Raw genomic sequence first — 27435 nt, forward strand, 5'->3', positions numbered from 1 at the left:
ATTTGGGAACAACAGGAATATCGGATCGAAACAGTCTTTAAGTTTGTAACTGTTACGTCTTGGCTAATGTATGAACGACAATTATATTTACGTAACAATAATAACTTTATTAACTATTCTAATGTTTAAAATAAATAACTTGGTCAGCACTCGAGCGTGGTTACTGAGGAATAGAGAACGAACATGGGGTCGCTCGTGACAGCTGTGTCATGGCCGGCTGCAAGGCCAATGAATGGAAGGTGCAATAACTGTTGTATGATGGAAGTGTGCGTACTACCGTAAGCGCACCGTCGTTGGGTGGTACCCCAACAGTAACTGTCGGTGTAGGTACACTAGTTTCAAGCACTAGTTTTAAGACCAAACGACAGAAAAGGCTCTGATAGAGCCACTGAGAAACCGACCCGACCCGAAACCGACCCAAATTGTTGTAATCGTCTGGTTGAAAATACACTCAACATCAAACATTACACGCCCATCGGTCTGAGTGAAGCCTCTAGCGAACAGAGACGAATGGATAATACCTAATTTGAGGTGGATTGACGAGCGAATTGTGCCATTGGCGATCGGTTAAGTAGCGGACAATAGGGAATGTTTGTTCACGGAAAAGGGATATTTAATATTTAATATTTAATCATATCAAACAGACCAAATTATTTTCCTGGTTCAAACCAAAAAGGATCGTCTTGATTTGTAAACCAACGTTACCGAACACTCCGAGTGGATTCGTGTGGAAGTTTTTATGAGTTTTGGAATTTCTAAAACATTGTCTTTTTTCATTGTACCCTTATTTTATTGATATAATTTTTAATATTTTTTAAACCAACGCATTGCGGTGATTTTATAAAGAGACTTTTTTGAACGTTAACATCTCCTTGTCTGCTGAGCAATGTGGTATGACAAACAATTCATTCGAAAGATAAAAGGTCTGACAAAAGATAATGTTTGTTACATACGTATTCAAACATGTGTTTCAACAGCTCAAAAAATTCTTCGAAAATAAACGGTTAAAATTACAAAAATCTATATACACTGCGTTTCAAACTATAGAATCTCCCGATTCCTCGGAGTTTCCAGAGATATGTCGGTTGAATTGATGTATATAGTGTAGAATACAATAACTATCTTCATTTATAAGACTGACATTCAAAAAACTAAAATTTCAGTGTTTCATAACTATATAACCAGATGGAAAAACTCTCGCTCTTTTACAAAATTAAGGTCAATTTCACATGAATTACAATCATTGCTTCGACAACTCGCAAGCAGATCGGTCGAACCTATATTTGATTCGATACAGGTGTTTTTTCCCCATCCGTTTCTAGTGTGTATTTTTTCATCTGGTGCGCTGCGAGCGAGTAAAGCTCATAAAAAGTGGTGCGCTATCGAGACAATCCGGCAGCAAGTCACATCATCACACACGCTACACAGCAGCGGGGCAAGTAGAAGTTTATTTTCCGCTTACCTCTTCCATCATTCTGTATAGCTTCTGTGCTCGATTTATACCATTGTTTATCATTGTGTTTATCATTGTGTTTATCATATCGGCAAGCGTTGGCATTAGGGGTGTTCATTTCTTACATCACCGTTGAACTTTTATTGGAACTTTTTTCATTTTCAAATTACACATAATAACAAAAATTGAAATAAATAAAATTTTCAACAATAACTTATATAGAAATATAATTTCTTTTACTAATTTATATTTTCCAAATTATTATATTCTGTTCATATCGAACAGTTGTCTACTTCTTCGTTTTTATTAATGTGGCAGAGGGCGGGGAGGATCCCCCACCCACGCCAAAGAATATATCAGATAATGAACCTCCTCCTGAAGAGCAGGAGGATGAAACAGAAGATGAGGAGGAAAATTCTGTATACGAAATAGAAAGCTCTGAAGATGAGGAAAAAGACGAGGAGCAGGATTTTCGTCTAAAAGAATACCCTGATGGCGCCAAAGGCCCATTTATCGTATACTTTAGACGAAAATCCAAACCTCTTAACGTCATTCGCATCTCAAAAGAGTTGACACAGAAATTTTCCGAAGTTACCGAGATTACTCGGATGGGGCTCTTCCAAACTACGTTGCAATAGGTGCACTTCGTTTACCTGTTCGGTCGTTTGTACCCCGAGTAATGAAATGCAACAAATGTATGCAACTCGGTCACACGGCCGCCTATTGTTGCAACAAAAAACGTTGCGCAGATTGTGGAGAGAGCCATGATGAGAATCCTTGCCCGAAAGAGCGCAATTGTCTTCATTGCGGCGGGACTCCTCATGATCTTACTCAATGCCCGGTGTACATACAACGAGGGGAAAAAATCAAGCGTTCCTTAAAAGAACGTTCCAAGCGGACTTATGCAGAAATGCTTAAGAGTCCCGTTCCAACGACTCAGGACAATCCCTACTCCATTCTGCAGAACGACGAGCCTGTTGCTGACGCTCCCAATGCAGGAAGTTCCGGTACATCGCAGGGTGCCATCAGGAAAAGAAAAATTACTTCTTTTCCATCACTCCCCAGAAAGAAAACCGAAACTTCCCAAGTTGAAATGAAAACTCGAATCGAACGTGCTGAGAATAGACCGAAGCAAGTACCTCCTGGTTTAAGCGGTTCTTCTACGCACCAGGGGTCCTCAGCACTTCCCGGAGCATCACCCAACACGTCTGCTCCTTTTTCACGGTCGAGGCAACAGCCACAATCTGGCTTGCTTGCGCTTTCTGACCTGGTGGACAATATTTTGAATGCTTTAAATATAAATGACCCTCTTAAAAGCATAGTATTATGTTTGCTTCCGATTGTGAGAACATTTTTGAAAGAAAAATGTGGTTTTTTAGCAGCGTTCATTTCCCTCGATGCCTGATTCAGTGCAAGAGGTCAAGGATTTGACCACTGTAATACAGTGGAATTGCAGAAGCATCATCTCTAAACTAGATCAATTTAAATTTTTAATTCATAGTTCTAACTGTGATGTCATGGCTTTCTTCAGCCGACGAACTGAATTTCCACGATTTCAACATTATTCACCTCGATCGAAATGACTCGTTTGGTGGCGTACTATTGGGGATCAAAAAATGCCACTCCTTCTATAGAGTCACTCTCCCATCGATGACAGGCATTGAAGTTGTCGCTTGCCAGACACAAATCAATGGCAAAGACCTCTGCATTGCTTCGATATATATATTCCTCCAAGAACTATGGTTGGCCGCCATCAGTTTTTTGATATCATCGAGGCACTGCCGGAGCCGCGGCTAATCTTAGGTGACCTCAACTCCCATGGAACAGCATGGGGTTCACTCTACGATGACAACCGTGCCACTTTGATTTATGATCTGTGTGACAACTTCAAATTGACAGTTTTGAATACTGGGGAAGCAACTAGAATAGCCAACCCTCCTGCACGGGCAAGCATGCTAGACATATCACTTTGCTCTTCTTCGTTATCCCTGGATTGCACGTGGAAGGTAAGATCCCCACGGTAGTGACCACCTGCCAATAATTGTATCGATCGCCAATGAATCAGGTTCTCGTGAGTCAGTCGATATTGCGTATGACCTCACGAAAAATATTGACTGGAGAAAATATGCAGAAATAATATCTGAAGCACTTGTTTCAATGCATGAACTTCCTCCACTCGAAGAGTATAATTTTATATCGAGTTTGATTTACGAAAGCGCACTTCAAGCTCAAAAGAAACGTGTTCCTGCTACCACTTTACGACGTCGTCCTCCATCACTTTGGTGGGACAAGGAGTGTTCAAAGGTCTACCTTGAAAAATCATCCGCTTTCAAAAAATTCCGGAAAACTGGACTAGTGGAATGGTTTCGAAAGCACCAAGCTCCAGAAGCCAAACTAAAAGGTCTGATTAAAGCAAAAAAGCGTGGATATTGGCGAAAGTTCGTCAATGGTTGGTCAAGGGAGACCGCTATGAGCACTCTTTGGAATACGGCTAGGAGAATGCGTGGCTGGAACCATACAAATGAAAGTGAGGAATACTCTGACCGTTGGATTTTCAAATTTGCAAGAAAGGTTTGTCCCGATTCCGTTCCTGCACAAAGCGTCGTACGCGACATTCCGCTCCAATGCGACTATGAGAATTTTTCGATGGTGGAATTCTCAATTGCCCTCCTTTCATGTAACAATTCAGCTCCGGGGTCGGACAAGATTAAATTCAACTTGTTGAAGAATCTTCCCGACTTGGTAAAACAGCGTTTGCTGAACTTGTTCAACAAGTTTCTGGAGCTGAATATTGTCCCGCATGACTGGAGACAAGTGAGAGTGATAGCCATACGGAAACCCAACAAGCCGGCTTGCGATCACAACTCGTATAGGCCGATTGCAATGTTATCCTGTATTCGTAAATTGTTAGAGAAAATGATTCTACTTCGTTTGGACAAGTGGGTTGAAACGAACAATTTGCTGTCAAATACGCAGTTTGGCTTCCGCCGAGGTAATGGGACAAATGATTGTCTCGCGTTGCTATCTTCTGAAATCCAAATCGCATTTGCTCGCAAAGAACAAATGGCTTCCGTTTTTCTCGATATCAAAGGGGCATTTGATTCAGTTTCCATGGAAATTCTCTCAGAGAAACTTCATAATCGTGGACTTTCACCAATTCTGAATAATTTCCTGTACAATTTACTGTCAGAAAAGCACATGTTTTTCAATAATGGCAGCTTGAAATCTTCTCGATACAGTTTTATGGGCCTACCACAAGGCTCCTGCCTAAGCCCCCTCTTGTACAGTTTTTACGTCAATGATATAGATGATTGTCTAACTAGAGACTGCACGCTGAGACAACTTGCAGACGATGGAGTTATTTCCATCACGGGTTCTAATCCCGCCGTTCTGCAAAAATCCTTGCAAGATACCCTGAACAATCTGTTCACGTGGGCTCTCAAGCTGGGTATCGAATTCTCTACGGAGAAAACCGAAATGGTCGTTTTTTCTAGGATGCACGAACCCGCCCAATTCCAGCTTCACCTATCCGGCAAAACGATCAAGCACTCGATGTTTTTCAAATACCTTGGAGTATATTTTGACTCTAAATGTACCTGGGGAATACACATTGCGTATTTGAAACAGAAATGCTAGCAAAGAATCAATTTTCTCCAAACAATAACCGGAACATGGTGGGGAGCCCATCCAGGAGACCTCATTCAGTTATACAAAACAACGATATTATCAGTGTTAGAATATGGCAGTTTTTGCTTCCGATCAGCTGCCAGGATTCATATTCTCAAGCTGGAGAGAATACAATATCGTTGCTTGCGTATAGCAATGGGGTGTTTGCATTCGACACATACGATGAGTCTCGAAGTTTTGGCAGGAGTACCCCCGCTTACTCTTCGGTTCACAGAATTATCCTACAGATTTCTCATCCGTTGCAAGATCATGAATCCATTGGTGATTGATAACTTCGAAAATCTACTCCAACTGATTCCTCAGTCAAGTTTTATGTCTTTATACCATGAGTACCTTACCCACGACGTGCACCCTTCACCAGGCATCTCCAACCAAGTTTGCTTCCCATACTTCTGCAATTCCTCTGTCATTTTTGATCTGTCCATGCGACAAAAAATCCATGGAATCCCAGATCACCTACGCTCCGATTCTATTCCGCCGATATTTTCGGCAGAATATGGGAAAGTTAGATCTGATAAAATGTTCTTTACTGACGGTTCATTCATAAACGGGTCCACTGGCTTCGGCATCTTCAATGAAAATTCCAGTGCCTCTTTCAAACTCAAAGATCCTTGTTCCGTGTATGTCGCTGAACTGGGTGCGATATATTACGCATTAGGGATCATTGAAACATTGCTCATCGACCACTATTTTATTTTTTCAGACAGTCTCAGCTCAATAGAGGCAATCCGCTCAATGAAAGTTGATAAATGCTCATCTTATTTCCTAACAAGAATAAGACAACTATTGAGTGTTTTGGTCGAAAAATTATTCAAGATTACCTTAGCATGGGTTCCCTCTCATTGCTCGATTCCGGGGAATGAGAAAGCGGACTCGCTAGCTAAGGTGGGCGCTTTAGAAGGCACACTTTTTGAAAGGCAAATTGCTTATAATGAATTTTTCCACATTCCTCGTCAGTATACGCTCGTAAGTTGGCAGCGCATGTGGAGTGAATATGAGTTCGGTCGTTGGTTACACACGATTATCCCTAAGGTCTCGACGAGTGCATGGTTCAAGGGATTGAATGTAGGTCGTGATTTCATTCGCGTGATATCTCGGCTTATGTCCAATCACTACAACCTAAACGCGCATCTCTATCGCATTGGGCTCGCAGCAAACAATCTTTGTGATTGTGGCGACATCGAGCATGTTGTCTGGTCGTGTATCCGGTTCCATGCTGCTCGCTCTCAGTTCTCTAGAGCACTGAGAGCACAAGGCAGACAATCGGATATCCCCGTCCGGGATATCTTAGGTAGCCGTGATCCTGATCTTCTGCTTCATCTATACCTGTTCCTCAGAAACGCCGATGTCAACGTTTAATGATGTTTCCTTCGTTGTGTCCCCGTTTCATATCCCACCTATCCAAACGATAAACTTTTACTTATTCGCGGCAATACATACACACACTCTTTATAGATGCACGGGCCAAAGGTTGTGCAGTCCACTGATCATTCAACAAGAGCCAAAGGTTGTACCGCTTATGACAACTCTACACGAGCTGATGATTGCGCCGGCTAGTGACCATTCTATCCTGGATTCCTCGAGTCGAGAAAGACGCACCACGCTAGATATGGGGTACAGACTAGGGGGGCGTTGCTGATTAATGGTCAGCTGCATCCCAATAGGAGGTATCCCGTGTCGGGCACACGTACAGAGCATCGAAGACTGCAACATACCAATTATGAGAACACTTGTAATACTAACCTCGAGCCAACCGCGAGTAATCGGTTACATATTACTAACATAGTTGTAAGCAAACATTGTCGAAATATTGAACTCCCGGCCCCGTTAGGCTGACGCCATATGAGCCTTAATAAAAATATATATTTTGGATAAAAAAAAAATACAATAAGTTTCTATTTCGTAGGTCATCTTTAGTTCTCAATCCGTTCAAATAACCCATTCGGGGTGGTTTCGACCAAGCTGCGCCATGTTGTAGTGTGTATCTCGTTCTACGCAGAGGATACTGCTCGTTCAACCCTCCTGTACTCGCGTGCAAAATCATAACACGTATACTCGCGCATGGTGTCACAGACCGAAAATTGAACTTCTCTGTAATGTTGCCATTGTGTATTTTCAGGCTTTATTTGTATTTATTTGAAGAAGAGGATATGATTGAATGGCAAAACTCCAAAAAATATGTTTTCTTCGTCTTTATTATGTTTTAATAGTCATCTAATTCAGCCTCCTCAAAACAGATTTTTGATACTCCAACACAAATATCGAAATTCTAATTTTTCACTGTTATTAATTAAAAGTAATCAACTGAATATAATTCATGGAAGTATAAAATAAAATAAAAACGTATTAATCGAGTGTGGTTTCATTGGAGTAAGAATCAGAACATGGCATAACTGCATGCTCGAAACAAATATTTTTTTACATCTCATGCAGTTGTTGCGTGTTTTCGGGTCTTTTATCGAAGAGAACAATGTATAACGACCTTCTGGAATATAAAGTTTGCATAATTCTAATATTGTTTGTCTCTGTATTCTTGGTAAACTAAGAATAAATACCTTTTTTAAGATGGGGCATAAAAAGATGACATAAAAGGATTTCTAGTAACTTCCTCTTTCTCTTGTTTTCTTGTCGATATTGTTCATTATTAAAAAATATCCTCGAAACTGCAATTGTTAGAAATTACCATAAGCCACCGATTAGTTTATAGTTTACTGTTTACAATTCTTCCACAAGTGAAATTCTTTCACAAGTGTGACAAGTGTCATACATATACCATTATATTTAGCGATGAACTATAGGAAAGTCAAACATTAATATTTTGCTTCTGAACTTATGAATCTAACGACGAATATATCGACGAATAGTTAATATATGGAACTGTTCAATCCAAAATTTGACAATTCGTATGATCACTCCTCATAAGTTCTTGATAGGGGTTTGATCTGGTAAACAAGCTGACCAGTTAAGAATCTGAAGCCCCTTTCATTTAACCATGCCATTTCCATCCGGATTTTATGAATGGATGCCAAATTACCCAATATATATTGGAAAAAAAACACGAATGCACAGTCAGAAGTGCAATGAAGAACTTCAGAATCTTTTACTTCTGTTTTTGTATCAAAAACACCCTATTAATTGGGTATTTTGGCATCAATTCATGAAATCCATAATATCATGGCATGGTTTAATGAATAGGGCTTCAGTTTCTGAACTGATCAGCTTCTTTACCAGATCAAACCTCTATAAAGAACATATGAGGAGTGATCGTACGAAAAGTACATGTAGCAAACAAGCAGTAACGTTTCCATAAAAAATACTTTGGGCTGCTCCGCCACGCTTCGACTACGGTCATTTTCTCAAAATATTGTCGTGTGTGAACAATTTGTAAAAAAAATGGTTTTTTTTCTCCAACCTAATATATGAACACACGCTTGAAATTCCCTTTCTATGTTGCTACCACGTTGATGGAACGTGAAAACTTTTTCACCCTAGAATGCATTCGTAGAATATGCACGAAAGAAGCTTGCATTTTTCAGAAATCTTTGAAAATATCCATTCATTGAGAATTGATTCAGATGCTACTTCAAATAAATGATCACTAAGTCTCGGTAGTTCTACGTCAATCTTGCGGTTGTATCATAGATATAACTCACCCCTAGTTCTCCTATTTGATACCCCAGTCGATAAAATATGAGGCACGACTCAAAATCTCATCTAATGGGTACCTTACACGATCAAAATTATTGACAATAAGGGTCTTCAATATCGTGCCAGCTAGGCTTTCGACATCCGATCTAACCTCAATCAATATTTTGCCACCGTGTAGGTCGATAACGCCCTCAACCCGAGACAACGAAAGTATCCGCGATGACTAGTGGCTATTCGAGTTTGGGATCTAAACTATTCTCCATTAGATTAGAAGGCTGAAAGGCAATTTTCAACTGGTAAAATTTTAATGAAAATATCTACTTGGTATTATTTCATTACTTGTATCACGTAGTCCTAACCCTAACTTAACCTATTTGCTCTGAATTTTCCGATATTTCTACTAAATCTTACTATTATAATATAACGCCAATTTCAGACATATTTTTTGTATGGGATTTTCTCATTACTTGTAGAAAAAAAGTGATTTGCATTCCCTTAGAATACTAATTTCATTCGGAAAAGTTAATTGTCGTTCATAATTTACACTTCAAAATTCGTTTTTCCTTCTCAAAAACACATCATTATACTCGTTTCATAAATACAGGCTGTTCCTTTTTAGTTTCAGAGATGCCAGTTTTTTTTGCGAAAATATATGCAAGTTATATTGTCTGCAAGTAAATATGTTTATTCTATGAATAAGATTATATGAGGGGCTGAGAAGGAAAGAGCCGTAAGTGACATGTTCGAGTTTCTCTTCAACGACTCTCACTTTTCGTCATGACTTAGCTGCAAAAATATTTCGAGCTTATTTGACAATGTGAAGATAGGTCAGATCCTCAACTATCGGTTCTGTAGCAAACTCGAATTGGAACGTTTTTGAAGCTGATTCACGAAAGAAAAAGTTGATGGTGGAAAATCGATCAAGTCGATCAGAGTGTACTCCTTTCCTTTTTTCCACCTCATATATAATTTATAGATCATATTCAATACCTTGAATTAACGGACGTTTTCTCCGCCTGTGATTTTCCCAGATCTTCCCATTCTCCGAAATTCGTAGCGTAATATGAAGAAACACACAACTTAGACTAAGGCTAAGGTTACTTTGGATAGGAGTACGCACGAAAATTCGATTGTACGAAGAGAAACAAACGATTTTGTTCGATAGAAGCTGACGAATTCGTACGAAGCAATGGGGAAGCAATGTAACCCTATTAATACAACTCAATGGGCCTGATTCTGGAATACACTTCACGGTGAAAGCGAAATGAAATGTATCCGCGATGGCAAAGGTACGGTGTCGACATCTAGATACGATGACTTATCATTATAAGAACTAAAACTTATCATTATAAGAACAAATTATCTTCAGATTAAATGTTTGTATGAGATTATTTCACCACATGAAGAAAACAAAGTTTTCCATTCACATTGAACACTAATTTGAAACGGAGATGTTAATTTTCATTGATAATTTTTGTTTGAAAAGTGCTCATTCTGCCTGAAAACTCATTATTATCTATGACGCTTCACTAACTGTTGAAAAGTAGTTCAATGGCGTGCCATGCATTCCGTTTCCACCGTGAAGTGTATTCGAGAATCAGGCCCAATGTGGTTGTTTACTTTCCCTATTGCATACAATTCGTACGACCACTTTTCTGCACCCAGTGTCACCGCCGCCTGAAGTGGCTGCCCCTTTGCTAGCGCAAAAAAATTATGACCGAGTACAGAACAAAAGGGAAAACTCCTAAAACGCTTTCATCCACTCTCTCAACATCACATTGTCAGTTTATTTTGAGGTTTTGATTTGTATTGCGAAAAGTACAATATTTGATGTAAATTCACTAGCTTCAAAAAAAAATTCAAACCGACCGAGAATCACAAAATTCACAGGGGTATGACTCAAACGTCAAATCCCACATATTGCCAGTGTACCCAATATTGCTGCGGTTCACTGACATTTTGGTTATGTCAATTACTGTTGTTTACAACTCGGTCCGGTTAATAGTCGAGTAGTGGCTAACTCCATGTTAAATGTGAACACCTCCATGTGAAACCGAAATATGGAAATGGCTCATGCAGTTAGAAATAAAGCAGCGCATTTCTCCGTGATTTCAACGATTTCAATCCTCGCAAATGATATGTTGGTAAACAAATGACGCCATATTGATTTTGATTTTTGGTAGCCTATATTCAATTGATGTCTAACCCCTGAAAATTCATCCCGACAATACAGTGTGTTTTCAGCATTACAAACCCCTCGGTCTATAAATATCGACATCGATCATTTTGACGTTTCTTTTCTGTTTCTGTTTGTTTTGTTCTCCCACATTTTGTTCGATTCCAACGTTTTGCACATTCTATCACACCGGTTTTGACAGCACTCGAGTCCGTCTGGAACTTCATCATTCATTAGTCGATCGGCATTGAATAGAGGTGTTTACGCAAAGTCGGAGGTAAATCTATATCTTTAGTGATTTTCTTAGAAAACAATAGCTGCACGCAGGGCCCTCGTAGCGGCTGCAGCTTTGGATGTGAAAATTTGCTGTGTTTTTTTTCGGTTCTCTATCAGTTAACGACGTGAATTCGATGTGTAGCTGTTCAATTAAACCTGACCTTGTGAATTTAGGGGAAAAATTGTGCCGTTTTTCTCGTGAAATTATATAACGGTTAGCGGAACAGTGTAGCGGCTCGCGATGGAGTAGCTGTGTGCAATGCAGTGGTGGTGACGTAGAGGGGATTGCATGCAGTATTGATTTTCACACGTGAGAGACGAAAGGATTTCTCTAGAATCTTTCCACCGTATATCGGCTGGGCAGTGCATGCTTTGCAGATTGGTTTGAAGTATCACTAGTATTAGTAAAATCTAAGTTTTTCGAGGGCCAACTGGTCAGTATAGCGGAGAAGTGAAATGAATGTGTTTTGTACATGTGTCAATGACTCGATTGCATGCTTGCCTCGGCTTGAGATATTCGTCACTGTTGATCACAGCCAGCTAGTTTATGGCATCACAATGTGAGTCACGCATAAATATGCGTAGTCCGGAAAACCCCTGGTCGGATATGAGCGCTGAAATAGAAATGAGGTTAAATTAGTTTTCACGTACCGATATAACTTTTCTTCTGTTCCTGTTCCCATGCATTCCAAGAAGAAAATTGGAAGGCGAGTGTCTGGTTATCAATTGAAAGTTTTTAATGGTGCACCTGCTACTTGTTATATTTTTTTTGCATTGCGAATCAAAACGATAGATGTTCCAGTGTGTGAGAAACTAATGAACTCGTATTGTGTATCATTTTTAGGGAATATCGAAAATAGAGAAATCGGTTCCAATTCAACCTAAATTAATTGCAATGCGCTCTCCAGTTCGTCGGCTCGAAATTACGAGTTAAGGATTTTTTCTTGAGGATTAATTTCCTTTCTATGAACATTTCGTAATTAAAATTTGAAATTTGTATTTTAGCTCTTATCAAAATATACCTGTGGCTTAGTATTTAAGATACCCAGTTGAATGCAAACAACAAAATATACTTTCCAGTAATGATAGGTTATCTTAGTTTTACTGGAAACAGTTTTTCACAGTTTTACTTTTCATGATTGTACAGTCGGAAACGCATCTGGCTGGAAGTCTCTTCAATAAAAAACAAATTAACAGTTATATCCAGAATTTCTCCCATTGAAGTAAAGCTCAATTCATATTTTGTCTAAGGTGAATATTATGTTTTATTCTTTTTGTTCATTTGATTTATATTCATCAGTTCTAAATTATATGATAAATAATTGGTATTTGTCTAATGAAGAAACTATCTCATCATACACATATAATGTTCAATTATAATTCTGGAGAGCTTTTAAGTGAATAATTCAGAGATTGAAGAAAAACAAATTGAGATAGTTATCGCTCCAAGCTTCAGAAGAAAATTTTGATATCAGTGGAAAGAATGTCTTCCAGTGAATAGCTTGGAATAGTTTCATCAAAATTCGAACCAGTATTGAATATGCCTTTGAATAAAACTGTCCACTGAAGCGGGAATCTTCAAATAAGGATGCATCTGGGTGGAACAAAAAACTTGAAAAGCTTAGAAAAATGTCTAGAAAACTCATCATCAAAGCAAAAATTACTTCTGATTGCACAGATTACAAAAATTGCCTAACAGAATAAAACAAAGAAATCCCTAAACCTGAGAAAAGTGATTGGAAGTTTACCTGTGAATTGGAAGAAAGTTTCAGCAAGTCCTGTCGAAGGATCATACCAATGGACTTGGAAGTCTGAAAAAAGAAAAGGTCAATAATACAATCTAGTCCCATGAAACACTCATGATACTGATACTGAGATGGATTTATACTTCCCAGGCTCAATCCAAATGACTTCTGAACAGGCACTGGTCTTCAATACAGCTCAATCCTGTCCAATCATAGACGAGTTAAAGAAATGACCAGAGCGGTATTTACGAAGAAGGGTTGATGGGGCAGTGGATTCCTCTAAGCTCTTTAAATCTCCAGGATCAGATAGGTTTTATCCAATGTTGTTACAAAAAAGCAAGGATGTCACTGTCACTCTTCTGACAGAGATGTTCAGGGCTAGCATGGTACTAGGCTGCATCCCTAATAAATTGCGAGTAGTCCGGGTTATATTTATTCCCAAGGCTGGTAAACGTGACAAGACGGCTCCCAAAGCGTATAGACCAATAACTCTAACATCTGTCATCTTGAAAATGATGAAAAAGATCATTTATCTCCATATCAAATCATCATATTTGAACAAGAGACCATTGAACAAATTGAGCGTCCCATATTATCATGCCGAGGGTTCGAGTTCGATTCTCGTTCTGATCTTTAATTTCGGCGCCATATAATTTTAATCAACTTCGGTGGATCTCCAACTTAAATCTACCAAAATCACGTTTTTTACTTCACCGTACTCGTAATAGCCAATAAACTTCCACTTTAACACTGACCCATTTTATTTTCTCTTAAAATAAATCATATTTGAAATATACTGTATTTAATCGAGTCTAAAATTGTATATAATCGAGTCCGACCTGTACTAATAAAAATGACGCAAGTAATACCTACGTTGAGAAGATGAAAGTTCTACTGGGAACGTTAGTGCCACCCAAGAAGAAGAAGAACCAAGCAAATAAATCAACTGAAATATCGCTTCACACGTTAATTTCAAGAATAGAGAAGTTTCGACGCTAAAGAAATCTCACTTACAGCTTTCCTTGATATTGAGTGAGCAATTTGACAATTCTTTGAATAAAGCTATGAAAAAAGTGGTTTTGACATATGCATCTCCATCTGAATATATGCTATGTTAACCAACCGACTGATAACTGTGAAATTAGGAATAAGATGCAACAACCCTTAACTACACCCTCAAATGGTGTAACATGGAAGGACTTAATGTTAATCCTTCAGAACTTAACAATTCCATTCAACAAAAAACGAAAGTATCTTAGATTAGGAGATGTGCAATTGGAGCTTTCAAAACGAACCATGGTTCCTTCAAAGTAATAGAATTCAATCGGAGCAAGAAGGTGGTCGTAAAACTCGCCCAGAAACTAGGATTGGGCGATCTTTATAAAAAGATCGATCGTGTCGAATAGATTTTCCAAACAGCGTAAGGATCAATCCACTGATTAAATCGATACCAAAGAATCGATCTTAGAAAAATTAAAACCTTTTTTTTTATAATAATAAAAAAAATTCTGTATGAATGACGTATTTTCTTTTATTCAAACATCAAAAGCATTTTGTTTTGTTCCTCAGCATGAAGGCCACAGCCACAAGGCATTTATCTTGTGCCGTCAGACAGTGTTTAATTAAATAAATTACCGTTCTGAATCATATTTCGGACAACATCAAAACACTTTGTTCTAATATCTTGAAATGCTTAATTCACTGATGATACAAATATAAAATAAATATCACAATTGCGTCTTTAGAGTAATCCCTTGGTTTCACTATCATTTCATATAAGAACTATATTTAAATTATAACATAATCGGCAAAAATCTGACAACACTTCTCAATATCGTTTGTGTTTGACGTTTCCTTAGCGTGAGCACTTTTTTTTTATTTTTTTATCTGTATTATAGTGACTTTCAACTCATTTGGCTGGTTCGTCACTTTTTACTTCCATTTTTTGGAAGAATGTCGGGAGTGAGAGTTGAACTCGTGACCTTTAGCGTGAGAGGCATGGATGTTACCATTACGCCAGATCGCCTCCACAACGTGAGCACATAGAATTTATTCGTTCATCAATATTTAAATTTCTATCGTGTTTCATCAGTTCTCATCATCGTTTATAGTTTACTGTGATTGCTTGATAAGTGTTTCACAGTTGACTATAAAATATAATCGAGTGTAATGTTATTTTCGTTCAAAAAAATACAAAATAAAGTGTTCGAAATTTGATTTTTTTTTTATAAATAGTGTCCGAAGTTTGATTCTTATTCGCTTCATTTGAAAAGCGTTTTATTCGATGATTTTTTTTTGTTTTCAATCAAATAGGTACCAAAGTAGAAAGCTTAGAAGTATATTGAACTAATTTATTAAAAATATCAACTAAATATTTGTGCATAAAGTTTAGATCTGTTTTCTGCATCATATGCCTTATGCGTCCGAAATATGATTCAGAACGGTAATTGAAAAAAGTATCATTAGAAATTCAATAACCGCCCAAAATGATCCCGCTCAGAACTCCCATAAAAGCCAATCGTCCCATACATCTGTCATTTAGTCGAATTTTGGTGCCAGTTCAACCTTTCGCCTGTAATTGATATCAACATCAGGTTCAGTGATCCTATGTGCAACTGGTTACAGTTCATCCCTCGGTAGCTCGTGTTAGTTCTGTCTCTGTCAGCATTTGTATAGAAGTAAATCGTAGAAGAAGCGATCCAAATGTTGACATTATATTCAAAAAATATGTTAGGTGGCCTTTGGTTTTCTAATTTTCTAGTTTTTCTAAGATCAAAGAGATCGAAAGCAAAAGAATCGATATTCTCGAGTACAAAAGATCGATCCAAAAAATCGGAAATCGGAATGTAAAAGATCGATCTTCGAAGAATCGATCCGAGATCGCCCAATCCTACCAGGAACTCTCGTATTTTATACCGATGGGTCTAAAATTGGAAAATCTACAGCAGCTGGGATTACTGGGACAGAAATCGACATGTAAATTCCAATGGGACAGTGGCCAGAATTTTTTCAAACAGAAATATATACTACTTTAACATGCACAAATACTTGTTTGACTAGAAAATACAGGTATGTCAATATCTGTATCTTCTCGGATAACTAAGCAGCTCTTAATGCATTAAAATCATACACATATCAGTCAGAGCTAGTTTGGGAATGTATTCTATCCTTAAAACAACCGGCTGCTACTAACAGTGTTAATCTATACTGAGTGCCTGGTCATCGCGTTGCAGAAGATAATGAAAAAGCCGATCTCTTAGCAAGATTTGGATCTTCAACTAAATTCGTCGGGCCTAAGCCATGTTGACTGGCATAATGACGGGACACTGTCCGAGCAGGTATCACCTTAGAAAAATCGGAAAACTGACAGATGGTAATTGTCGTTTCTATTATTTGCTGAAACTGCGGAACATTTAGGCCATGTTCTCACTGCAGCGGGGCGTCAACGTGGCGTGTTCACTTCTCGCCACGATATTTTAATTCATTCACATTGCACCGTGCCTGCGGCGTGTCTTCTGCGTATTTTATGAAATTTTTCAATGTGTGTTTTTGAATGAAAGAATGAAAATTGGTTTGTTTTTAAATATTCCATCATCGTTGGACGTATCCGACTAAAAACTCGGAGAGTAAAAAACGTAAAAAATAAAAACGCGATGACAACGGTACGGTGTCGACATTTGGATACGGGATTAGTTTCCCACTAAACTTATCATTTTAATTTCAAATTATCTTCAGATGAAATTTTTGTATGAGATTATTATATCACATGAAGAAAACAAAGTTTTACACTCACATTGAATATCAGTTTGATACGAAGAATTTAATTTTCATTAATGATTTTTTATTTGAAAAGTGCTCATTCTGCCTGAAAACTCATTATTATCTTGGACACTTCACTAACTCGTAAAACGTAGTTCAATGGCGTGCCGTTTATTTCGTTTCCAGTGTATTCGAGAATCAGGCCCTAATTCAGCGAAGACTGCGGATTCATTCCATTCTTATGCCTAACGAGATTTGGTCTCGAGTCTTACGGTACAATCCAATGCTGAAGTCGCCAAACACAAATATTAGATATTTCATGATCTCGATTCACCCGGTCGATTTGTGTGGGTTTACACACAATTAATACATTTCGAAATACTTTTTCAGTCGATCGAGACTATCGTAACAGAGGTTGATCATTTCCAAACCACTTTTATTTATTTACCTCCGATTAATTTTCTTTTCACCTGTTGCTCAACATTTCCAATCATCTGTTACATTGTGTGTACTCCACACATTGGCCGTCTCACAGCTTCGGCATCGTTCATCTACCAGAACTGTTAGGAAATTATCATCGGATCGGGTGAAAATTGGGTGGTGAGCGGCGCTCGGGTCTGTGCAGTCTGTGTCAGTCTAAAGCGACTTCCACTCCGACGCAGTTTCTTAGTCGCTCTCGAGCTGTCGTCGCGCGAATACACGGAACAGTAAACGGTACAATTTTCCATAGGAGAGGCGACCGTGAGATAAGGTGCGTGCGTTTGGCATTGATACTGTCGGTGATAATGATATTGAAATACTATTGACAAATCGCGGAATTGTGAGCATCGAGGAATTTGAAACTGCAAATTACGTCTTAGCACAAAGTTACCAATCTGCGCGTGTTACATAATGAGATTTTCTTCGCCGCGCAGCTGAAACTGTTTCGAATTTTCCTTCAACTGACGTCAGCAAGGAATGCTTCTCGATGGTTTTCACTTTTATCCGAAGCTCCTACTACGTCATTCTGCGGAGTGTCTCGTTCAAGGCTAGACCCATGACTTTTAGAGGATTCTCGAGCCAAACTTGATCATCAGCTGAAGGTCACGCGAGATGCTGTTGCCATTGCTGCTGCTGCCAACATAAATTGTTCGCTCTTGTGACGACCTACATCTATTCAAATCGTAAACTTGGGATGTGTGTTTGACACTGTAATTGTAGGCTGTACACTAGCGAGTCGCAAATAGACCACAAAAATACTTCATACAAAGCAACGTCAACATCTGTGTTCTAAAAATAGCTTATTTTTGCGGTTCGTTTCGGCTGCATAATATAGTTTGTCATGTTTGAAAGCCTTAGTGGCTGTTCCTATGTCCTAGCGAAGTTATTTATACACACAAAATATGAAGGTGGGTCGGTGGATTTATCAAACTACCAGAAAAAGATACGGTGACTTATGACGTCGTGTATCATCACAAGCTCATACGTCAGCATATTATCGTGTTCGGCTCGCAATTACTTTATCATTTCCGTTGGTACGATAAGGCCAACATTTTTCTCATTGTTGATATTCTGGGGAGCCTTACGTCATGCAATCATGATGTTCAGTCACGGTTGGGTTGAAAAATTGTACAACTATGTGTTTGGATTTTGTCCAAAAAGATCTAGTATATGGTCGACTACTGGGAAGACCGCATCTTAGAAGCATTTCAAAACTTGTTATGAAGTGGTCTAATGAAGAAGTATCAATATTATTGAACTAAATTTAACAAATGTAGTATTATTTATAGACAAAACGACGAGTATTTCGCCCGCTCGAAAGTGAATGATCGCGAGTTCAATCTCAGGGCCGCAATATTTGTTTCGATTTTCAAACGGATGCTGATAGATAATCTTAAGGGTGTCGGGTATAGATCAATTTTAATAACTGCATTCTTTTAAAATCATTCACTAGCGCGCTCCGTCCAAAATTTCTGTTCAACTTTAAAAATTATATCCTAAAACTCAATATCTAAATTATTTCGTTGAATAAATTGTCACGATTTTTATGCAGCACATCGTTCTTTAGCATTTTATCGTATTTGGTATTTTTATTTCAATACATAAACTCTGAGCAATCATTCTTTTATTGATTGTGCTGGTCAGAGATGTTACTCGCATTGCGGTGAATGTTGCTGTGCAGCAATTAGCAGCACAGCAGAAGCCGTCATCGGGTATTAACTACGTGGACAACGGAACGAATGATTTGACAAGTGCCGAGTGTTTCCGAGCAAAAAGGATGCAACACGCATGCTGCAACGAGTGACTTGAAAAAACGTGGAACGATATCGACTGAAGTGAAGGTAGCAAGCATATTTTTTGGGAAAAAATGCGGCAAAAAGTGAGATGCTTTATCGTTTACGAGAATCGCGGAACTTTTTCAAGAAACTAAACGCCTCACACAAATGTATTGGGATGTGAGCCGAAATGTGCAGGAACGACGAATCATCTTGATGAACGAACCCGAAGTGATCGAAAGGTGGAGGCAGCACTGCGATTAACAGGGCGCGTAGATAGGAGACCAAGACGGCGTTGAAAAGGACTACGCCGGTGCAGTGAACAGCGACGACGTATCTCCCACTACGAAGGTCAAGTTAAAGAGGTCATTATTCAGCTAAAGAACTAAAGCAGCTGGTAAAGATGGCCTCGCATATGCCTATGCCTATGCATATGCATATGCCTTTTAAGGTCTTGAAAAACTAAATTGTTTTCACTGGTTGATAGCGCTTGCATTAAAAAAGGATATTTTCCGGATAACGATAAAAAAACTAAAAAAGATAGTTTAATGGGACAGATTACCCATAAAACATAATTTTATTGGCCATTGCCTTCCAGCAGTTAACCGGAACTTTCGTCATTGCTGTCGAAAACATACTTGTTAGCATGTTTTTCAGCTATGAGCTTTATTTATTAGTTCCTCCTCCGTTTTCATCAGGTTTGGCCAGAAATGGGACGCAGATGCGGAACGTTCGGAGGCTTGTCGGACTTCAAAACAACATCTATCTTCAAGCGGTTCATCTCCTCCAGCGACTCCTTCGCATAATGGGCGGAGGTCAGGTCCAGCCAAAACACCAGATCTTCCTTCGGATGATATTTTTGGATGGAGAAGAGAACTTCTGGAAGGCACTTTGTGTTATGAATCTCCCAATTTCACCGCAAGTCATCCCCTTTTCGCTGATGATTAGCCACAGAAGATCCTTCTTTGGGAACTTGGTGTGGAAAACGTATTTCATGTCGAAACTTACCCCCTTGGTGGGGAAAGCAAAATAGCTGGTTCTCTGCCAGTTGTTGTCGCGATCGCGACGTTACCCTTCGCTGGAAATAGATTATTCTCCCTCACCTTCAGCCTTTTTTTTTGTGTCACAACTTACTGTTACGACACGACCGGTCTTGACTAACGGTTCCGCATGATGATGTCCATCTCCGCTAGGCATTCTCCACTGTATGTCCTGTTGCTGCGACTATCCGGCCCAAAGCTCGGAACGATATATCCATCTTTCTTTCCGTCTTCTGCTTTAGCTTCAGCGGTATTGTCGACTATAGCACTGTCGGACGACCGGAACCAGGTTGTGGTTCATTGCTCTCATTCTTCTCCAGAAGTGTAAGGATTTTTTAGATATCGGAACGGGTGCATCCAGCGGATTCAAAAAACTTGACCATTTCCGCTTTCTTCGCAACGGGATGGAGCTCCCAGTACGCACAAACCATGGAGCGCAGTTGCTTTACTGTTTTCGCCATAAATTCTGCAATTCAAATGATAGCGCTGTCGAATTTTGTTAGAAAATTTATGAGTTATTATGAGTCGCAAGCACAAAAGATCTCATCACCAGGTGTTAAGATGAACGCATGAAAAATTGGTAAAATTTGTCCATTTTTTAATGCAAGCGTTAGTCAGGATCAGCTTATGTGGTAACTTGTTCTAATGTCTAGCAACATGCCTGATTTTTATGAGCGCAAAAAAAACAAGAACTATTCATTTTTGGAGCCATTTTTGTGTTAACAAATCCCAATTTAGAGCAACTAGAGCAAATTTTCCGTTAAGTTATTGAAAAACAGTCATTTTGTTAATGTTTTCAGTACATATGAACTGTTTAGGGCCTGTTGAGTCTGATCATGAATTTTATCAGTTGTTTTTGTTGAAACTAACATCAAAATTTAAAATACAAAAACAACATTTTTACCATCAAGCGTTTTCCGCTAGACGGGCAGGTGGCATCTATATTACCACTAACATTTTACGCTAGCTGGGAAAGTGGCAGCTATATTGCCATCAACATCTAACACTAGCTCCTTTACGGGCATGTGGCAGCTATATTGCCACCAACATTTTACGCTAACCGAGCAGGTGGCATCTATATTGCCACCAACATTTTACGCTAGCCGGGCAGGTGGCATCTATATTGCCACCAACATTTTACGCTAACCGGGCATTGACAACTATATTGCCACCAACATTTTACGCTGGTTGCGGTGGTTGTGGTTGGACCAGGAGAAGGACTTAACAAAAATATGTGTTGCACGAGTTGTCGAGATGAAGTCGTTGACAACGTGGCAACTCAACTAGGAAAACCGGGAAAACCAGGAAATAGCCAAGAATTTTTTTTCACCAGGAAATAACCAGGAATTTCCATTCAAAACCAGGAAAAATCAAATGGATTAATATTTTAAATTATTATTTAAATATAGTACATTTGTATGTTTTATACACATTGATCTTCAATCAGAAAGTCAATTGAGTTTTCGTCGACACTTAAGTCCCGTCTAGAGTCAGAGTCTCTAGTCGACGCAAGTTTGATTTTTCATCTGACGAACACAACCATAAAAATTACACAATTTCTTTTGGTTAATTTATAATTCAGGTTGTTGAAAACGTGATTAAGAAATCAATAACTGAAAACAATAAAAATAATTAAAATGAAAATAGTAGCTGCCAAAGAAGATTCAACGAAAATCGCAGTCGTGGGTACAGCTGAAAAACAACTGTAACAACATTCCCACTGAAACGCGGAATACAGACGCGAGTCAGATCATGAGCTATTTTGTGCAATCTTCCTCAGCAAGCGGTAGACCTGAACCCATGAAACTCTAGTGGTCTCTTTCCGCATATGTTTCCGGACAGTGCAATAGCACCAAAAATGCAGCTCAGCAGAACTAAAATGAGCTACCTGATCATATACCGTATTGCGCCATACTTTTTGAATGGTACCCTTTGTTTACATGAAAATTGCAAGGATATCGTGATCGGAGTCGACGAAACTTTGAATGAGATTTCTCAGAAGCAACAGATGGATGTTAGAGTCCGTTACTGGAATGTAGCGAAGGGAACGGTGAGATAAAGGTAGATTGGCTCAGCTTTTCTAAGCTCAACGTTTTCACTGGACGTGATCGATGGATTGAAGAAATGTTTTGAAGCTAAACCTAGTTTGAAGCGTGTCGATTCAGCATGGATGGCTCCCATGTTTATTAAAGAGTAAGGAAGCAGTTGAATGAAGAAATCCGCAAAATCCGCGGCAGCCAAAACTATGAGCCCACGAATATAGATAGCTGAGGTTTACATGTTGTGCACAATTTATTCAAAGGTTAAATTTATGTATTTCAAATATTTCTTGGACGATCCATGCGGTGAAGGTAGTCCGGAGATGATGGCTACTGTCTTTTTACTAGTAAAGGACATTTTTGGCGGTTTTAGAATCATCGAACATAAAGTGCAATAGTGTACAAGCCATGGAACTGAAACGCAAGAGTTCCCTCTACAGCCTAAATTTTCTTACCGGCTGAATTTGATCTCTGTACCACATAGTTCAGCATGGATTTGGAAGTGGATGTCAATCGAATATTCTGGCAATGTTTCAATGTTTGGATTTGCTTTCCCTAATCAGAGTTCTACCGACACGTATGAATCACATATGCAGCGTTGGCCTCATAATCCTTAGGTCGATCTGTGAAAAAGGGACTTCCTGCGCAATTCTTCGGTGAAATGACATTTTGGTTAAGACAAAATCAACTTGGAATATCGAGAAACAACACCGTGGTGGGTAAAACGAAAACTGAAAGATCTCGTGGAAGAAGCAAATACTACTCTTTATACGCTCACAAAATTTTAGTCTTCAATAAAAAACAAAATACACAGAAAGAAATCATAATTCTGTAGCAAAATTGAATTTCTCATGAAAATCAGGACAAACGCTAGAATGTGGAGAATAAATCAGGACGTCCTAAAAGTATCTCAAAATCAGGACAGATATCCTTATACTTTGCGGCTGTTTTCACAGCCAGTACCTTTAAAGTAGTTGCAGAGGCTTTTGAGGATAAATTGCTGAGGATTGGGGGTTAGTAACCTTTTTCTTAATATCAGCCGCAGCAGTTCAACCATTTTTGTCGAGCTGACGAGTGGCGAGCCTAATTTTTCAACTAGCAATAATCGCACCTCGGATGTACCTCATTGGTTACGATATCGCCATTGCGCAAAGCTTGTGGCGAGCCTAATGTCACCTTTCCTTTTCTCCGAACTGACAAACCTTATCAAACCACTAATGGATCCATTGATCGAGTCTGCATAATAACAACACAAAAATTCGTCGAGTTTTGTCATACTTTGGGTTTGTGCGATATGCTAAAAAAACTATCATCGAAAAGAAGAACGTTTGGACCAGTGTTGCCACACGTACAGATTTATCTGGAATGGTACAGATTTTTCCCTTATTTTTGGTACAGATTCTGTACGGTACAGAGTACAGATTTTCTTAAAAAAGTGCTGATTGGTACATGTTTTTTCCATTTGTGAAATTTCATGCATTTGAACAAAGCAACATGACGACTTTTACGCTGCAGTATCGCGCGGTTCTGCTGATCTTAAAATCATTTACAATACAATGATTGATCAGATTCATATGGACGAAATTCCTTACAAGGATCGTCGGGAAGGATTCGCGTCGGACGGTGCGACGTATCGTCCAGATCAACATATTGAATCGTTTGTTCCAGGCTGAAAGACCTGAATTCACCATGCTATATGAAGAGCTGAAGGATTTTTATTTGATCATTCTCACTAATATCTGCGAGGAATCTTACGTTGTTTCAAAACAGCATAGGGAGCAATTCACTGTCTAAAAAGCTAACCAGAATCGATTTTTGGAAAATCGAAACCCTTTTTTCAATTTATTATTTTATTGAAATGCAAATCTTGGTTTTAGCACCAGTTCTATAAAACAACCTTTCGACTGGAACTGTTCTCACCATCCAGTTCAGTAATCATATGTGCCACTGGTTGCAATATGTCGCGCCCCTCAGAAGCTACTGCTGGTTGTGATCCTGTCAGCACTTGTACGGAAGTAAATCATAGAAGAATCAGACTGACTTTGTCAGCAAGCTTAATGATGCGATGCTTAATATATCCAGTTTGAAGCTAGGCGCGCCACGCTACCAGGAATAATTCGTTAAAATCTGGTTCATGTGATCTGGTGTGTGAACAAAACATCAAAAAAATATGCAAAATAAAAGTGCGGTCATTCCGTAGTTTTTGGTAGTCAAAGATAAACCGTGTATCGTTAATGCTGTAATTTGTTAGGTGGTCCTTGGTGAGAATAAAATCGATGTACATTGAAAAACAAATCTTCAAACAGTTTGTCTAAGATCGACAAAAACGTAGGATCGATTTTCGTGACTCTTTCGAATTAAGAGAATCGATTCAAAAAATCGAAAATCGGAATGGAAAAGATCGATCTTCTAAATATCGATCCAAGATTGGGGGTTCTCCAAGCCTCTCACTCAGGCAAGTACAGCTGTGATTCGAGCAATTCCATCTCGGTAACATATGTTATTCCTAGTCTACTACCCACGTATGCATCACAAACCAGTCAACCGGGACGCACACCTGCAAGCTCTATGGATGCCTCTGACTCCCTCGTCACAGTCGAGCCATTGATGTCAGCGACACCCAGTCGTCCCGGTCCTGTGCTCGAGTGCGGGGCAGCTGGCATCCAACCCATAAATGCAGGCAAGTACACCTTCATTCCGAACAATGCGCTGCCTGAAATGCGAAACACTTCTAGCTCATCGCCATCTTCGGGCCACCAGCGTCCGACAAACGCATCGACACAGCGGAACGATCCTGTAGCTCATCATCCTGTGCTTCCGGTTACTGACTGTGGTGATTGTGATAGTCTCTCGCCAAAGCAACACTTTCTCTCCATTTACTACCAAAATGTCAGAGGCCTTCGCACTAAAACTTCACGCTTACAGCTAGGATTGTCGAGCAGTCATTATGATGTTGTCATTCTTACTGAAACATGGCTCCGGTCCGATATATGCGACGCTGAATTATCATCCGATTATTCACTTTTTCGTTGTGACCGTAGTGAAGCAACCAGTAGCCTCACAAGAGGTGGCGGAGTGCTTGTCGCAGTGAAAGCCACACTGCACTGTACCGAGGTTTCGATACCTCATTGTAGTACGCTTGAGCAAATGGTAGTTTGTGTGAAACTATCCAACCGATATTTGTACCTCCTCGGCATTTACTTTCGACCAAACTCTGAGACGGCGTTGTATTCCAACCACACTTTCGCTGTTCAGTCCTTGGCGGACCGATCTTCGGCTAACGATATCGTTTTATTGCTCGGCGATTATAATCTTCCGCATCTGCAATGGGGTTTTGATGAGGATGTCAACGGATACTTGCCTGTGAATGCTTCTAGCGATCCAGAACTCGTGCTAATTGAATCCATCTCATCCTATGGCCTCGTACAAATCAACTCTATTCCAAACATCAATGGCAGACTACTTGATTTGGTTTTTACAAACGCTCCCGATAATTTTGAAGGCCAGCCGCCGATATCACCACTTCTACCCGTTGATCCGCACCACCCACCATTCGAACTACAAATAGACATGCAGAGCTGTGTGCATATTTCAGCCACAACTGATTCCTTTGACCTGGATTTTAGACGATGTGATTTCAACTCTTTAAATAGCGTATTTTCATTGGTCGAATGGGAGGTACTTCTTCAAGATCGTACAGTTGATTCCGCCACCCATATGTTTTATGATACCCTGTTTGAGATCATACATTCGAAAGTACCCCGACGCCACCGTTCTATTAATAGGAACACCAGGAAGCCTTGGTGGACTGCAGAGTTGCGAAGGCTGCGAAACAAACTGCGTAAAGCACGCAAACGATTCTTCATCGATAAATCAAACGAAAACCGTGAATCTCTTCGCATCGTGGAAACATGCTATAAGGATCTTGTAGAGAACAGCTACAGGGCCTACCAGCAGAGACTTCAATCTGATATGAAACGGAACCCTACGGCGTTCTGGAAATTCGTTAGAGAGCAAAGAGCGAGTAATCGAGTACCACAAGTTGTCGAATACGGTAACACAACAGCAAACCTACCTGATGAAGTTGCTGATCTTTTTCGACGATTCTTCCAAAGCGTGTTCAAGACTGAGCTGCCTCAACCAGGATCTGGATGTTTTCGCAACCTACCGTCGCATCATATCCACCTACCATTCTTCAATTTTACCCACGAGGAAGTTTTAAGATCCTTGCAAAAACTAGACGCGACGAAAGGAACTGGAGTGGACGACTTAGCACCTATCCTGTTGAAGAACTGCGCTCCATCATTGGCCTTTCCTCTGACAATACTCTTTAACAAGTCGCTCGAGGAAAGAACATTCCCTAGCCTATGGAAAACTGCGAAGATGATTCCTATCTACAAATCAGGCAGCTTGCGGCGCGTTGAAAATTACCGTGGAATATCCATCCTTTGTTGCCTAGGGAAGCTACTCGAATCACTGATCCACACAGTGCTACTGTCTGCAGCGAAATCGATGATATCTGAGTTCCAGCATGGATTTGTACCCCATCGTTCCACAACGTCCAATTTATTATGCTACACCAACGTGCTCTTTCGTGAAGTTGAACACAGAAATTAAGTGGACTCTGTTTATATTGATTTCTCGAAGGCTTTCGATACTGTTCCGCATATTCTTACAGTGAGAAAAATGAAGCACATGGGTTTTCCTGATTGGATATCCGATTGGTTGATGTCTTACCTGACCGGTAGGAAAGCTTTTGTTGAGGTGAACTCAGCACGATCCACAACATTCGATATAGCGTCCGGAGTCCCCCAAGGAAGTGTACTAGGGCCATTGATATTTGTAATCTTCATTAATGACTTGTGCCTACGAATATCTTCTGGAAAACTATTGTTTGCCGACGACCTTAAAATTTTCCGAGTCATCAAATCAGCTGCGGACTGCTGCAGCTTGCAGGCCGATATCGATTCTCTAGCGCAGTGGTGCAAAGACAACGGCATGCGTGTGAACACAAGTAAGTGCAAGGTGATCACCTTTAGTCGTTGCTACGAGCCGATAGACTACCGATACAAGATCGACACTCTTTTCTTGGATCGTGTACATTCTATCCGTGACTTGGGTGTTATCATGGACTCAAAGCTACGTTTCCACGATCACATCTCAGCTATCACCTCCAAAGCATTCTCTATCCTGGGATTTATACGTCGGAATGCGTCACAGTTCACCGACGTATATGCACTAAAAGCTTTGTACTGTAGTTTAGTGAGGAGCAACTTAGAGTACGCTGCACCGGTCTGGGCCCCATACCACGTTTCCGAGATTGTACGTATCGAGCGTGTACAGAAATGTTTCATTCG

General features: G+C 39.6%; 2 protein-coding genes and 1 pseudogene across 4 annotated transcripts in view; 2 read left to right on the plus strand and 1 right to left on the minus strand.

Annotated features, from left to right (window-relative positions):
• The first annotated feature begins 17347 nt into the window (after positions 1 to 17347).
• Positions 17348 to 27435, plus strand: part of LOC129770732 (2-oxoglutarate dehydrogenase complex component E1) — a 44006-nt gene continuing 33918 nt past the window's right edge. For 2 of the 3 annotated variants that reach the window (XM_055773759.1, XM_055773760.1), the window contains exon 1: positions 17349 to 17495. The gene's annotated coding sequence lies outside the window, so the exon portion shown is untranslated. Of the gene's footprint in view, positions 17496 to 27435 lie in introns of all 3 variants that reach the window. The other variant, XM_055773758.1, reaches the window with a different exon arrangement.
• On the minus strand, positions 23103 to 23234 carry LOC129772078 (U4 spliceosomal RNA; annotated as a pseudogene).
• On the plus strand, positions 24647 to 26695 carry LOC129766903 (uncharacterized). Its single transcript, XM_055767501.1, has one exon. The coding sequence runs from the start codon at positions 24647 to 24649 to the stop codon at positions 26693 to 26695; it is 2049 nt and encodes a 682-aa protein (XP_055623476.1).

This window comes from Toxorhynchites rutilus, chromosome 2 (genome assembly GCF_029784135.1).
Source record: "Toxorhynchites rutilus septentrionalis strain SRP chromosome 2, ASM2978413v1, whole genome shotgun sequence".
NCBI lineage: Eukaryota > Metazoa > Arthropoda > Insecta > Diptera > Culicidae > Toxorhynchites > Toxorhynchites rutilus.